At 41.4% G+C, this 15,454-nt stretch overlaps 2 protein-coding genes and 1 pseudogene across 2 annotated transcripts in view; 1 reads left to right on the forward strand and 2 right to left on the reverse strand.

The window, feature by feature from the left end:
* Window positions 1-15,454, forward strand: part of EXT1 (exostosin glycosyltransferase 1) — a 311,978-nt gene that overhangs the window by 219,455 nt on the left and 77,069 nt on the right. The window lies entirely within an intron of this gene.
* On the reverse strand, window positions 12,013-12,642 carry LOC112066405 (mitochondrial import inner membrane translocase subunit TIM14-like; annotated as a pseudogene).
* LOC102980398 (mitochondrial import inner membrane translocase subunit TIM14-like) lies at window positions 13,201-13,621 on the reverse strand. Its single transcript, XM_055091011.1, has one exon. It carries the CDS (start codon window positions 13,581-13,583, stop codon window positions 13,302-13,304), a length of 282 nt encoding a protein of 93 aa, XP_054946986.1. The 5' UTR covers window positions 13,584-13,621; the 3' UTR covers window positions 13,201-13,301.

Genomic DNA, 15,454 nt, shown 5'->3' on the forward strand with positions numbered 1-15,454 from the left:
GCCAGTGCTCCGCAACGGGAGAGGCCACAACAGGGAGAGGCCCGCGTACTGCAAAAAAAAAAAAAAAAAAAAAAAAAAATTAATGCTGAGTATGAACCAGTGTGGCTGAATACCGAATACTGAAGTTTATTTCTTGTGTTACTAAGAAACTGGAAGGCCTAGGATGCCCTTTTGAATTGCTAAGGTATGTCTTTCCAGTGTTGTTATAATTCCATTTAATTGCTGCAGAATGAAAATTCAAGAGGTCTGTGTTACCCCAGCCCTGTCTCCTTCCACATGTCGGTGTAGTAAAGTATCACGTGGATCTCAGGAAGAATTTACTAGCTGCAAAGTAAAATGCCATCTTCCACACCGTAATTTCTTGAGTTCCTTTTCCTTCATGTGGAAAGGAATGATTGAGGGGGAAAAGAAATTGTTTGACATCTAACCAAAGAGGGAAAAATTAGTCTCCTCCAACTTCTCCAGAGTCTGTTTTTGTTTCATTCTACAATCTGTGTGCCTCTGACCTGGTGAGGAATTATGATGTGAAAGGAAGTTATTTCCTTTTAGAAGATTTGGTCACCATTTAGTAGTAATCACAAGTTTGGGAAAATTGAAGGGCTGCAAATATTTTCTACGTCTTTCTGAGTCGTCGGCTACACTAATGAATGCTACAACCAACCCATCACTGATTGTTTTGTTAGCCACTCCTGCCTGTGCGATAATAATATATTCTTGCCCTGTTGACCTCTAGCTGTGTTACCTGTTTTGGCCAATGAAATGTGAGCTCAAGTCACCTGTGCCACTTCTGAGGAAAAGCTTTAAGAGCCATTGAATGATTCCACCATTGTCATTGTTCCTTCTGACCTGAAGGCAGTAACAGCATCCTAGAGGCAAGCTGCCTGGGTCGCCTAGTGAAGGCGTGGAACACAGCCCTCACGGCCCATGGCCATGTTGTTGAAAGCCATCGATCTAGGTGCTGGGGTCGTTTGTTACTGCAGCATAGCTTAGCCAAGCTGACTGGCATCCCACACTTACCATACTCTAGTGCCTGTTCATACTTCTCTGGTTCTAAAGTGGATTCACTGAAAGATTGTAAACCTTCACTTGTGTGACTGTGAGAGGAGGGGAGGGCTCTGGACCAATTACCTTCAGAACAATGGATTTTTCTGTCTACAGTTATCATTGTTTTCAAAACCCTCTTTCCCTTTCTCTGATTCTCCTCAGATTTGCCCTTTGAGAGTCTTTAAACTGAATCACAAGCAGCTTGTCCATCATTAATTAGAATAAAGCCTCCTTGCGGGTCAGAGTTTGTTTTCAATGGTATATCTCAAGTGCCTGGCACACAGTAGATGCTTACCGAATATTTGGTGAATGAATGAACAATATGATTTATTTCCAGTGGGTTTCTCTTTTGATTTTTTTAGTGAAGCATATAGTCAGGATAATCACATTCCTGAACTATGTTTCTGTGCCTCTAATAGGAAATCAGATTGTGGTTAATAGCTTGAATATTTCTCTTAGTAAATTAACTGATACCACAAGATTAAATCACCAGGGGTCATGACCCCAGGTTATTATAACCAAGGTGTCATCAATTACTTGAAATACTACCTTTGCCTCCTTTGGGGGGAAAAGTTAACTTGTAGTTTAAATGAAAAAGTTGATTATGAACTAGTAGCTTCCCAAAATAGGAGATTCTGCTTGACTTCAGTATTCCGATAACTGAACTGGACCAGAAATGAAACACATCACCATATTGTATTCGTGGCCTCTCTGAGCCCTGTCCTGATTTCAGGGTGAGGGTATTTCCGCACACTTAGCTCATTTACTCATTTCCTCTGCTTTGTCATTGTCAGGCTGGATTTAGGTAGCATTACTGTAAAATTGCCTACTGAGAAATTTCAACACGAAAAGGTTTTCTGATCTCTTTAAAATAAAACGGTTAAAAATAGACCTTGTGGGAACAGTTTTCCACTTCAAGAACAGAATCCTGCAAACATGTTTTAATGCAGATGGGGGACCTAATTATTTTTTCTCACCTCAGCTTAGCCGTAGTTGCGCTATAGTGAGAACACCAAGTCTTGGTTTTATAGAATGTGGCCAGTGAGCCCTCCACATCCTGCAGAGGTTCTGTGTCGACTTGGCCATGGCCTGCTTCTCCTCCCCTCCCCTCCCGTCCCCTCCGTGGGGCTTTGTTTGGGACAGTGGGTCCAACTTTGCCCCCCCCTACATCTAGTTCCTCATTAAATCACTGACATTCCTCTAGGAGGCCAAGAAGGCCTAGCCGGTTCAGCTACACTGGCCTCTGGTGATTGCAAACAGTGAAGTCTGCTCTGAGCAAGGGGGAAGTGACTAAGGAGAATAAGCCACAAAAGAGGCTCTGTAATTAAGATCCAGGCTCTTCTATTCACTGGGTCATTAGGGCTGGTTAAACCCAGCCTAGTAGACTACTAGGAAAGGAGACTACTGACTGGCCGTGTAGTTTTCTTATTTCAGCGTTATCCTCTTTCCCGCAGCCTAGGAGCTCCCTTCTCTGTGAATGTTTGCTTGTGACATTCCTTTACAGTTTTTGTTGGTATTCTTTACTGCTATAGATCTGATACCTTAGAACAGTGCCTGGGACTTGATACATGCTCAATAAATAGTTGTTGAATGAAGAATGAATGACAAACTGATAAAAGCATCTCCAGTATTACTGCTGACCAGTAATTGTTTAATTTTGTGGCAGAGTTTAGTATTTTACTGCCTATTGGGTTCTATATCAGGGAAAAAGACCCAGAGAGAAAGTTCCAAATGTTAAAATCTTTCTCAATTTAACATGACCCACATTCATCATTATTATTTTCATTATTATTATTTAACCCATGCCCTTACTTCTACTAGCAGATAGAAAATTCTCTTTAAGAAATTGTTACTGGACCAAACTTGAGTCGGCTTGCCTGTGCACAGTACAGCCAATCTACTGACACCGGGTTGTGGTGAAGGAAAATGCAGCCTTCATTCCAGGGCACCAAGCGAGGAATCCAGGGCAGCTAGTGCTCAAAACACCTGAACTTGATGGATTTCAGGGAGGCGTTTTTAAAGGCCAGGTAAGGGGAGGGGGTGGTGGTAGTAGGGTGTGTGATCAGCTCGTGCACAATTCTCTGATTGGTTGATGGTGAGGTAACAGGGAGGTGTCACAGGGGTTAACATTTTCAACCCTTAGGCTCCAGTAAGTCTGGGGGCAACGTGCTCCTGGTCATCAAGTAGTTAACGTCTTCCATTTGGTGGTGAGTTTAGCATCTGTAAAACAACTCAGGAAATGTGCATCAGATTCTATTATCTAGGTCCTTCAGGGAGGAGCTAAAGCAGAGGATATGGGGGAAGGGTCTGTCCTGGGAAGGCCCCATAGGGTCCCGCTCGGTTACAAAATGGCAAACAATCTAAACTCTAGCAACAAGACAAGGAATGGAATGCATTTCTCAAAATTCCCATTGGGCCATCTGTGTAGGGCATTTTTAAAGAATCCATCCCTAGCCTATGGGTCTAGGGTCTACAACCTCTTAAAATGAATTTGAATGTTGCTGAGATAAACTGCTCATTGCTTCTACCTGTTTCTGTTGCAAAGTTCTCACTTTTCTTGTGCTCTTTTCGCACTCTCCTTCCACATGTCTCCCTGCATGTGCATATTCTTCCTGCCTCTGTCCCAATAATCCTATCATTTTTTAAAGTTCAAGGGTCACTTCCACCCCCACCCCCCCGCCCCCCGCCATTGCCATGAATTAGATGCTTCTCCTTCTCAAAGCACCTGATGGGCCTTGAGTACATTTCCAGCATACAGTGCTTAATCACCCTTTATTGTTACTGTCTGATTAACAGGTAGATGGTTGGACTCCTAACTCCTCTAGGCCAAGGCAGGAATGTCATTCATTTCCGTTGGTGGGCCGAGATGGCATAGTGCCTGGCACCAGTAGGTGCTCAGAATATTCACTGCATGAATTTAATTGTTTATGTTCTAAAGAAAGCTTCAGGTAGGTGCTTACAGTCTTTGACATCTCTCTATACACAAGCCAGTTGCCCTTCTCACTGCCTGGGAGGTTTGACTTTAAGGCCGGATTCAACCTGCTGTAGCAGAGCCCATGGCCGCGGCCCACTTTTTTTTTTTTAACATCTTTATTGGAGTACAATTGCTTTACAATGTTGTGTTAGTTTCTGCTTTACAGCAAAGTGAATCAGTTATACAAATACATACATCCCCATATCTCCTCCCTCTTGCATCTCCCTCCCTCGCTCCCTGTCCCACCCCTCTAGGTGGTCACAGAGCACCGAGCTGATCTCCCTGTGCTATGCAGCTGCTTCCCACTAACTATCGGTTTTACGTTTGGTAGTGCATATATGTCCATGCCACTCTCTCACTTCGTCCCAGCTTACCCTTCCCCCTCCCCACACCACTGCCCACTTCTGTGTGGGAAGAAGGGCCAGAGGGCATTTGTTGAGCAGGAATCCTGGAATCCCGTGTTTTCTCAATGCCCTATTATACTCTTCCCTGTCCTTTTTTCTGCTGCCTTCAACTCCTCTCCCCTAAAGGCAGGACTTGGCAACTGATTGTTTTGCTCACTTAAGCATCATGGAAATATAGCAAATAAAAGGATGACCCTGGCAAGTTACTAGAACACAGTTGGAACGTTGCCTAAAACAGTTATGCGTGTGGAATTAGCCATCAGGGCTCTGAAATCACAGCTGTTGCTTGAGAAGCAAGAGACTGGAGGGGCCAGATACTGAGGCTTCTTCCTCCTCTGTTCCCTAACCCTAGCTAAACCTCCGAGGCAGCTGATTCCCAGCCTTAATAGCAAAGCATAGGGAAGAGTACACCTATTCCTATTGACAGTGTCTTTAGATGTCTCATGCGTAAGAAACCTGACCAACATCTTAACAGTGTTTTTTCCACAAAGCTGCAGCTTAAAAATCTTTCCCTCTAGTAGCTTCCATATGTAGGAAAGAGAACAGCTGGCTGACCCTGCTGTCAGATCTCCTACTGGACCATTGGAAAGAAGGAATTCAGGAAATAAAGCAATGTTAAAAACTGGGTAAAGTAAATTTTAAAATGCAGTCACCTGAATCTGTGATGTGACACTCAGGACTGATGGAGAAGGAATGTACTGATATTTATTAGTTTATGTGATCGTCAGTATTGGAACCCATTTGGATGAGAGACCTTTTTTTTTCTTTTCCATTATTGTTTATTTCAGGATATTGCATATAGTTCTCTGTGTTATACAATAGGACCTTGTTGTTTATCCATTCTCTATATAGTAGTTTGCATCTACTAATCCCAAACTCCCACTCCAGCCCTCCCCCTTGGCAACCACAAGCCTGTTTTCTATAGAGTCTGTGAGTCTGTTTCTGTTTCATAGATAAGTTCTTTTTAGATAAGTTCTTTAAGTCATATTTTAGATTCTGCATAAAAGCGGTATCATATGATATTTGTATTTGTATTATTAGTAAGTCTGTCTGACTTACTTCACTCAGTATGACAATCTCTAGGTCCATCCATGTTGCTGCAAATGGCATTATTTCATTCTTTTTTATGGCTGAGTAATATTCCATTGTATATGTGTACCACATCTTCTTTATCCATTCTTCTGTCAATGGACATTTAGGTTGTTTTCATGTCCTGGCTATTGTAATACAGTGCTTCAGTGAACATTGGGGTAGATGTCTCTTTTTGAATTATGGTTTTCTCTGGATATATGCCCAGGAGTGGGATTGCTGGATAATATGGTAGCTATTTTTAGTTTTTTGAGGAACCTTCATACTGTTTTCCATAGTGGCTCCACCAATTTATATTTCCACCAACAGTGTACGAGGGTCCCCTTTTTGGGCTGAGAGACTTTTTGAAGTTCATGTTGTCAGTGAAGGACTGCTTACATTTTTATGGACACGTGAGTAAGAGAGTTAGCAGGTCAGTTGATGGGACTATATGAGAGCTCATTTAGCTAACTGCCCAGGATAATTGGGGAATAAGGATAGGGTTCTTTTAAGGCTGTAGTGGGAACAGCATTGAAAAATGAAATTGTCAAACTCGACAGTATATATCCATTTCACATCATGCATTATTCAATAATCTATCAAAACCATTTTGTACCTCTCTGCTCATTTCTTATTTAAAAGAAGTGATTATTTAAAATTTAGGAATTTCTCACAAGCTGGACTGACTCATTATATCCAAATTTACTCACCTACTGACTTACACTTAAATTAATGATGAGGTTGAGGTTGACAAGGGTGAAGAGGATTAAGGTGTCTCAAGCAAAGGAGATACCTGAGAAATTCTCCCAGGCCACTTGTAACCTTCTATGTGCCATGCTACCTGTCTTTCAGGATGAAGGAAGATAGTCTAGGTGTGTTAAGTTTTGATGGCATGCTAAACAAAGAAACAAACCCGATATGCAAACCAGAAATACCAAATGAATCTCTTTTGAATATTCATGAGCTGTTCTCTGTATGAGTGTCAAGAATCACTCTGATCCTATTGGCACATCTGTAAATATCCTGTTAGTTTTCTCCTTACAAGTGAGAGAGAGAGAGAAGAGAGATCACTATTGGTCCTAACTATGCTTGCTATTTTTTCCAGTTCCTTAACTCCCACTTTTAGTGGAAATTATAGTTTTCCCTTCAAAAAGAGTTTTGCATTCACTGATCACTCTTTTAGGGAACTGTTCTGAACTCACCAACTGAAGTGTCTCTTCTAAGAATTCTGAAGCCCTCCCTCTAACTTCTCCCTAATTCTTGTTGTAGACAATTCAGAATGTATTATATAAAATTCCATCTTGCCTTCCTGATCCCTAAACTGGACATACATTTCCTTTTAGTTTTTCTCTCTTTGCCCATTATTTGATTTGCAGGTTTTTAGAGATCTTAGAAACTGAGTGAATAGAAGAATTTCTAGTATATAAATTAGATACCAGACTGTGTCGCATGATATTGCCGTTTCTTTCATTTCCTTACTGCTAGTATTAAAAATAATTATCTTTTGAATAAAATACCAATAACAACAACAACAAACCCACCCAGCTTTTCTTTTAATGCTGCGCAATTAGCAGCTATCCAAACATCTCATGGTAAACATATTAAAATCCACACTCCATATTTTTAGGTAACAACATGTGCATTGAGATACTCTTCATTTTGTAAATTAGGTAAAATCCTGGTAACATGTGATAGTGTTATTCTCAGTTCTTATCTGTAGCTATACAGTCATTGAGCTGAATAAAATGTCACAAGGTAGCAATTAAGAACATCTTTTTTTTTTTTTTTAATCCACAAGTTGAGTAAATTACAAGTTGATTGTCTGAGTAAACCATGTTACCTGCTGTGGCTGCTTTATTAGAGAATAGAGTTCTGCATGCAAATTACCAACAGTTAGTAATTCCCAGTATGACAGAGGTTATTTTTCCTATAACTTAAACCACCCCAGGAAAACAGATTAAGATAAACACATTATCCATATTATCCTCTTTCTCCAATTTCTCAGCCCCAGGCAACCATGCCCACCCTAGCCCTACCCCAGTGGAGACTGTGGAAGGACACCCCTCTGGCCTCACAATTGCATTTAGCAATGCTTCACCAAAGTGTACACAAACTAATCAGGATGGAGGAAATGCCAACTCATTTTCTCATTAGGGGATAGAAATTTGTGTGGACCAGACAGAGTATGCAGAGTCATTCTTGCATTGGGGTAACCTGTGGTATTTCAGGGAGGTCCTGCTCTTGTGTACTGCATATGGTTCACTGTCAGATAATTTAACACCCAAGAAAATCTCCCTTGAATAAATTAGAATATATTTGCAAATTAATTGGTTAATTCGATTTTAGACATCTCTGAGGGACTGATCCGAAACAGATTTGTGCAAAAGCCCCTCACAGACCTGAGGATGAGGGCTTCTTACTGAGCTTTCTGAAGGAAGAGCTGTCCTGTCACTTGATCCTATCCTATCCAGAGTATTCCAATATATGCATTTACACAGAAAGCAGTAGTACTACATTCCTGCCTTGGAGTTAATTGTGATAGGGGCATACTCAGAAGTGGTCCTCTGTTCAAATAACTGTACTATAAAATAAAGCACTATTGGAATTGATGCTTTCTTGATTATGTCAGGAAACCATATGGGAATCCAGTTACAACTAAAGGAGGACAAATTAGGGAATACTTTTAAATACTTCTGTAAGACACGGGCAGTGCCTATGAAAATACCATATAAAAGCCAGAGCTTGAGCTCAAGCCTTGGAGTTCAAAAGCAGGCGGTATTTGTCCTTTTCCCTTTTTTTCCCTCTGTTGCTTTACCCTTTTGTAGAATGGAAACTCAGTTGGCATTCCCGTTAATACTGCACGTAATACTAACGTGACGTTTCTAATTAGATCATTGGAGTAGATTCCATTTTGTCCCTCTGTTCATTTTTTTAATGAAGCTTTTCTGGTGGACCCACTGGGTCCTAAGATGGATGCTTTTTCTCTTCACAAAAGAGAATGACACTGTCCCTGCTTTCAATGATCGCTTGCTGCTTTGTGGAACGGTGAATTTGGTTTGTGTATTTCCTAGCACTTGCAGTGGGAAGAGGCAGCCCACTCTGGAGCAACTTGCAGGACAGGAGAATAAATGTCGAGTTAAAGATTGGTTATGGGTGAGCCATGTGTTCATAGTTACATGATCTCATTGTTGGCAGGAGCCACTCTGGGAGCCGGTGTCGACCATTGGGCAAGGTGCTAGAATTTGGAAACACATGGTGTATTCAAGATGGAAATATCAGTATTAGGCCTCTCCTCCCTCTTTCTATTTGATGCCCGCTTGTCACATCGATTATCAGCTCCCAGAGGACACCTTTGTGTCACCTATACCTAGAAGAGTCCCTTGCAAAGAATAGACTGACAGCAAATGTTGAATGTGAGCAGATGCACCAGTGGAGCAGTTCTCAGATGTTCAAATAAAAGAGCCACACCTGGCTTCCCTGGTGGCGCAGTGGTTGGGAGTCCGCCTGCCGATGCAGGGGACACGGGTTCGTGCCCCAGTCCGGGAGGATCCCACATGCCGGGGAGCGGCTGGGCCCGTGAGCCATGGCCGCTGAGCCTGCGCGTCCGGAGCCTGTGCTCCGCAACGGGAGAGGCCACAACGGTGAGAGGCCCGCGTACCGCAAAAAAAAAATAATAATAAAAGTAAAAGAGCCACACCTGTAAAATCAGAGGGGAAGATTAGGGGTCCAAGATGGATTTTTTTTTTTTTTTTGGCCATGCCGAGCTGCTTGTGGGATCTTAGTTCCCCAACCAGGGATCGAACCCAGACCCACGGCAGTGAAAGCACAGAGTCTTAACCACTGGACTGCCAGGGAATTCCCCAAGATGGATTTTTAATAAGACTGTGCATCCCATTTTACCCTGAGATTTGAGAGATATGTTGCATTATCACAACAAATTGCTTCACTTCTAGTTTTGCTTACATGTTAAGAAAAGTGAACCATCACAGAAATAACTTATGAATAGTTGGGTCATCTTTAAATGAAGTTCTTTCATGTCCTAAACCTGTTGTGTTTTTTTTTAAATAAGAGACAAAGTCTTAAAAGTAGAGTCTGTCATACAGAGTGAAGTAAGTCAGAAAGGGAAAAACAAATACAGTATGCTAACACATATATATGGAATCTAAGGAAAAAAAAAAAAGGTCATGAAGAACCTAGGGGTAAGACTGGAATGGAGATGCAGACCTACTAGAGAATGGACTTGAGGATGTGGGGAGGGGGAAGGGTAGGCTGTGACAAAGTGAGAGAGTGGCATGGACATATATACACTACCAAACGTAAAATAGATAGCTAGTGGGAAGTAGCCGCTTAGCACAGGGAGATCACCTCGGTGCTTTGTGACCACCTAGAGGGGTGGGATAGGGAGGGTGGGAGGGAGGGAGATGCAAGAGGGAAGAGATACGGGAACATATGTATATGTATAACTGATTCACTTTGTTATAAAGCAGAAACTAACACACCATTGTAAAGCAATTATACTCCAATAAAGATGTTAAAAAAAAAAAAAGAAGGGGAAGAGACTAAAGTGGTTTCTCTCTCTCTCTCTCTCTGTCACGGGAGGATAAAAAAAAATAAATAAATAAATAAGAGACAAAGTCTTAAAAGTACAGAAATGATAAGAAATGATACTCATTCGAAATTAGTACTGTTTCAAGCTTGGGGTCCATTGCTTCTTGTAATAGGGGTAGCAGTGTCACTTTATAGTATTTCCTTGCTTTATATCCCATGGTGAATGGGTTTTTTCCTAAATCTTAAAAAATTAGTTCATAGTCTAAAGGATTATTATATTTGATTTGATTTTCTCAGAACAACATTATTAAAAGCACTATTCACCTACCATAACCTTATTTCAAGGAGAAAAAATATATATATATATACACATATTTTTAGTGTGAGGGAAAATGAATCTTTATGGCAAAATAATTTAAACTCTACCTTCCTTTTCCAAACAGAATTCGTTAAAATGTAGTTTAATCAAATAGGATTATTTTTAAATCAGAAACCTATATACTGGTATTAATGTTCAACACTGAGGTAGAGATACCATAAAATGAAATGTTATTTTGAAAATGGAGTTTGTTCTTGCTATGCTGTCCTTCAGTAAGAGCCAATATTTCCATGAAAAAAAGAAAAAAAGAAATGTACTAAGTTTGTTTTATTTTAATTTCCAGGCATGGTTTACGAGTGGGAGGTACGTTTTGAAGGATTTCAAAAGTTTCTGGTAATTGACTCCATCAAACACTTGAGACCAGAATATCCCCATACATCCTCTACTCCAGGACCTGAACTGCCCTTTAGCCAACCCTGACTTGGAGGTGAGCTTATAGCTCTTCCTTCCAATCCTCTGAGTTGAAGAGACGAACTGCTATTTATGGGCGAGACCCAGCTGCTTCACCTATTGGCATTTCTATACACACACTGTGGATTGGCAGACCGCGTTCGTTTCCTCAAGTTCTTCCCCATTCTGGGTGTGGAAGCAGGCACAGACGGGTTAACCAGGGTTCACGGAGCAGACGGAAGGATCTAGGCCTGGAGGGAAGCCTTACCCACTGGAGTGGGGTAGACGCTGGGCAGGAGCCTGTGAGCGCTGGCAGGAAGTCCAGGCTGCCAGGCAGAACTCACACAGCAGGGAACACAGAGTTGTGCAAAAAGTGAGCTTTTTTGGGCAGGTACTTGGCACTGGGGAGGTCTTGAGGGCCCCGGGGCAGGTGCAGGTGAGGGGAGGAAGGCTAGGAGCACACCTGTCGGCAGAGCTTTAATGCCGTCTGACCCCGGTATCAGGTCCTGCTTCTTGGGCTAGGATTTTGGCAGGACTCTAGAATTTGCCCTGAAACATGTTTCTATTATAACGTACCACTTGGTAGTGAGGATGTGTGGAAGGGGATAGATAGTTTTTAACTGCCTACGTCGCATAGACTATCACATTGATTAAAAGAACGTAGCCAGAGGAAGCAGCCATATTGGCTTAAGTGGTTCCCAGGCCTTAGGTAAAAAAACTGTGGCCTGGGGAATGTGCTGACGTCTTACACTTTTTTTTTTTTTAATCATACTGTTATAGTTTTTAATGTATGGAATCTGAAACAGTTCAGATTTATCACAGACAAAGTGATAAATGCATACCTAGATTAATTTCTTAGGTTAAGTTGTGGCTAAAGTCACTTTTAAGTTCAGGGTTCTAAGTGGCTGGGGGCATCCTCTGTACCTTGAAGAGCCTTCTGTCCCAATGAGATGAGCCCCTACTATAACAGCCTGTGCTAATTCCATCATATTTATTACCTTGTATTTTAATTGTCAGTTAATCAGTCTCCCATCAGATTGGGGAATTCCTTCAGGAAGAGACTATCTTGTTCACTTTGTCTTGAAATAGGTACCAAATTATTTGACAAATGAGTAATAAACAACACTTCAAATGGCACGCATTTATCCATAATTATTGAGTATTAACCTACAAATATTCTATAATCCGATTTTAAATCCTCAAATTTATACCTAGGCTTTGATTTAGCTTATGCTAATTTTTAAAATGTGTAGCTTTGAGGCATTCTATTATAAAAAGCTGGTACTCATATACATAAATGAGTAAGAACTTAAAACTCATCATACATTTACTTCATTTTTTAGCTTGACTTTCTAGTAAATCTTTAGCTTCATTGATTTTGGCTGCTATATAAGGAGATCCTCCCTTGTCTGGGTGATTTAAAAGCATAATTCGTTGATGAGCATCTCTTATTTTTGCCTTATTGGCAGTAAGGCTTACATCTAGTATTAATGCTGCTTCCCGTTTTGTCATTATGGGCTCAAACCCACCTCTGTAATAGCCACCACTGAAGGCAGATTTCGGTAGACTTTGAAAAACTTGTTTTACTTGAGGCTCCATATGCTTCATCCTTGCAAAGCGTAATGGCCTGCAAATCCTGCAGCAGCAGTGGTCAGTCCAACTGCTACCACTGTACTGGCCATGGTTCCCGCTCGGCTCCTCTGCTTCCACCGGGAGCGTGGTTCATCCCACCCCACCAACTCTATGCCTCTACCACAAAGCGACGCGGCCACCATCAGCACGTGCAAAACCCCAAATACATTATTTTTAACTCCAGTCACCATGCTGTCTGTACATTAGACCTCCAGAATTTATTCACCTTGCATAACTGAAACTTTGTACCCTTTGACCAACATCTCCCAGATTCAAGAAAGCAATTTAGGCTCTTGTGCTTACTATTAATCATACTGTTATAGTTTTTAATGTATGGAATCTGAAACAGTTCAGATTTATCACAGACAAAGTGATAAATGCATACCTAGATTAATTTCTTAGGTTAAGTTGTGGCTAAAGTCACTTTTAAGTTCAGGGTTCTAAGTGGCTGGGGGCATCCTCTGTACCTTGAAGAGCCTTCTGTCCCAATGAGATGAGCCCCTACTATAACAGCCTGTGCTAATTCCATCATATTTATTACCTTGTATTTTAATTGTCAGTTAATCAGTCTCCCATCAGATTGGGGAATTCCTTCAGGAAGAGACTATCTTGTTCACTTTGTCTTGAAATAGGTACCAAATTATTTGACAAATGAGTAATAAACAACACTTCAAATGGCACGCATTTATCCATAATTATTGAGTATTAACCTACAAATATTCTATAATCCGATTTTAAATCCTCAAATTTATACCTAGGCTTTGATTTAGCTTATGCTAATTTTTAAAATGTGTAGCTTTGAGGCATTCTATTATAAAAAGCTGGTACTCATATACATAAATGAGTAAGAACTTAAAATTCATCATATATTTACTTCATTTTTTTTAGCTTGACCTTCTAGTAAATCTTTATCTTCATTGATTTTGGCTGCTATATAAGGAGATCCTCCCTTGTCTGGGTGATTTAAAAGCATAATTCGTTGATGAGCATCTCTTATTTTTCCCTTATTGGCAGTAGGGCTTACACCTAGTATTAATGCTGCTTCCCGTTTTGTCATTTTGGGTTCAAACCCACCTCCGTAATAGCCACCACTGAAGGCAGATTTTGGTAGACTTTGAAAAACTTGTTTTACTTGAGGCTCCATAATGCTTCATGGCTTGCAAAGCGTCATGGCCTGCAAATCCTGTAGCAGCAATGGTCAGTCCAACTGCTACCACTGTACTGGTTCCCGCTACCATGGGAACTACCATGGTTCCCGCTCAGCTCCTGTGCTTCCACTGACGGCTTACACTTGCATGCTGCCTTAAGGCGGCGAGTGCGGATCAGTCCCATCCGTGCCAAAGGGAGGGGGTAGCTCCCCAGAGGGGAAATGGATGCAGGGAAGGATGCAACAATTGCCCAGTGTTGGAACCCACAGATGCCACGTATGTTTGGGCTGAAACCCACCTTGGGCTCTTTTCCATGAGGATGTTCACTGTAGTCTAGGGCCCCATTTGCCTGGAGAAGAGTGTGCGCAGAGATGCTATTGGCTAGTGATAGTCCTTGGAGCCAAGTACCTCCGCCGGGAAGATAAAGTATGGACTTGGTGTCTGGAACAAGGGGAAAGTCCAGTTCTAAGAAGTTGAGACAAATAATTAAAAGGGCGAGTGGCATCGGTCATGTGCTGAATCCCTGAATCTTGAATCCAAGCTGCTCAGGCCTTCTCTCTCAGAGGTAGACTGGTTCTAGAACCTCGGGTGGAATTAAACTTGCAAAGTGGGTGGTCATGTGTTTCACCATGGGGCTTTGAAAACTATAAGTAGAGGGGACCAACAAATTTATATAGTAGAGCGTACAAATTGCTTATTACTGGGTTGGTTGGTTAATAGGTATGTTTATGTGCAGAAGAACATACAGCCTCCCAATTAGCAAGAGGGCTTTTTAAAAAATAAAAGCTAGGAGAGGGAAAAAAAAAAAGAAAAAGATGTGTTTAGGGAAAGTGGGTAGGTTTGAAGGAATTAGTCTCTCTGAAGATTGTTACAGGTAAAACTCCAAGTCTCCAATCCAGCCAGGGCGTTAGTGACTGGAAATCATTATCACATGACCATTTGCTGTTTGGTGGAGTGTTTGGAATGAGCTAGTTAATCCCATTCCAATTCATAATGGGCAGGTAGCCAATTCATACAAAACACCTTGACAATCCATACTAATTGGTTTGTCTCCATGGAGCTGCCAAATTGAATTGCCCATGGAGATGGACATTTCCCTCAAACCCACCCCCCCATTTCAACTCTCCCTCCTGTCTCCTACCGCCACCGCCACCACCACCGCCACCACCACACACACACACACACACACACACACACACACACACACACACGGCGCTGGAATGATTTTGCCTTTAAAGAACATGATTTTGTCCACCCATTTTTCTGGGCTTTAAATTTCCCCAAGTTTTCTTTTTAAAAGAAGGAGTGGATTCGAGGTAAGGAAAGTAAACTGCATGCCCTTGGGACATTTTCAGGGTCATTTGTATTTTCAGAGTTGGTTTCATTGCCAAGGGTAGTAAGAAAAAAAGTTATCTGTGAACAAAACAAAAATGCAATTCACGTTTTGGAAGGCCAGGGAAACAAATTCCCAGACAAAGATTCATGCAGCCTAGAAATAGTTTCAGAAAGATCTACCGACCCACAAAAACTTCTACCAGCCCACAGAATCATTCCCAAGAATGGCTAATCATGTACTATTGAGAAATACCCCCCCAAAAGGATAAAAATACGGGTCACACACACACACACACACACACACACACGGCGCTGGAATGATTTTGCCTTTAAAGAACATGATTTTGTCCACCCATTTTTCTGGGCTTTAAATTTCCCCAAGTTTTCTTTTTAAAAGAAGGAGTGGATTCGAGGTAAGGAAAGTAAACTGCATGCCCTTGGGACATTTTCAGGGTCATTTGTATTTTCAGAGTTGGTTTCATTGCCAAGGGTAGTAAGAAAAAAAGTTATCTGTGAACAAAACAAAAATGCA

This window comes from Physeter macrocephalus, chromosome 15, assembly GCF_002837175.3.
Source record: "Physeter macrocephalus isolate SW-GA chromosome 15, ASM283717v5, whole genome shotgun sequence".
Classification (NCBI taxonomy): domain Eukaryota; kingdom Metazoa; phylum Chordata; class Mammalia; order Artiodactyla; family Physeteridae; genus Physeter; species Physeter macrocephalus.

What these genes read in the sequence shown, in the direction of transcription:
- LOC102980398 (XM_055091011.1), bottom strand. Translation starts at nt 13,583, where the DNA reads ATGGAGCCTCAAGTAAAACAAGTTTTTCAAAGTCTACCAAAATCTGCC.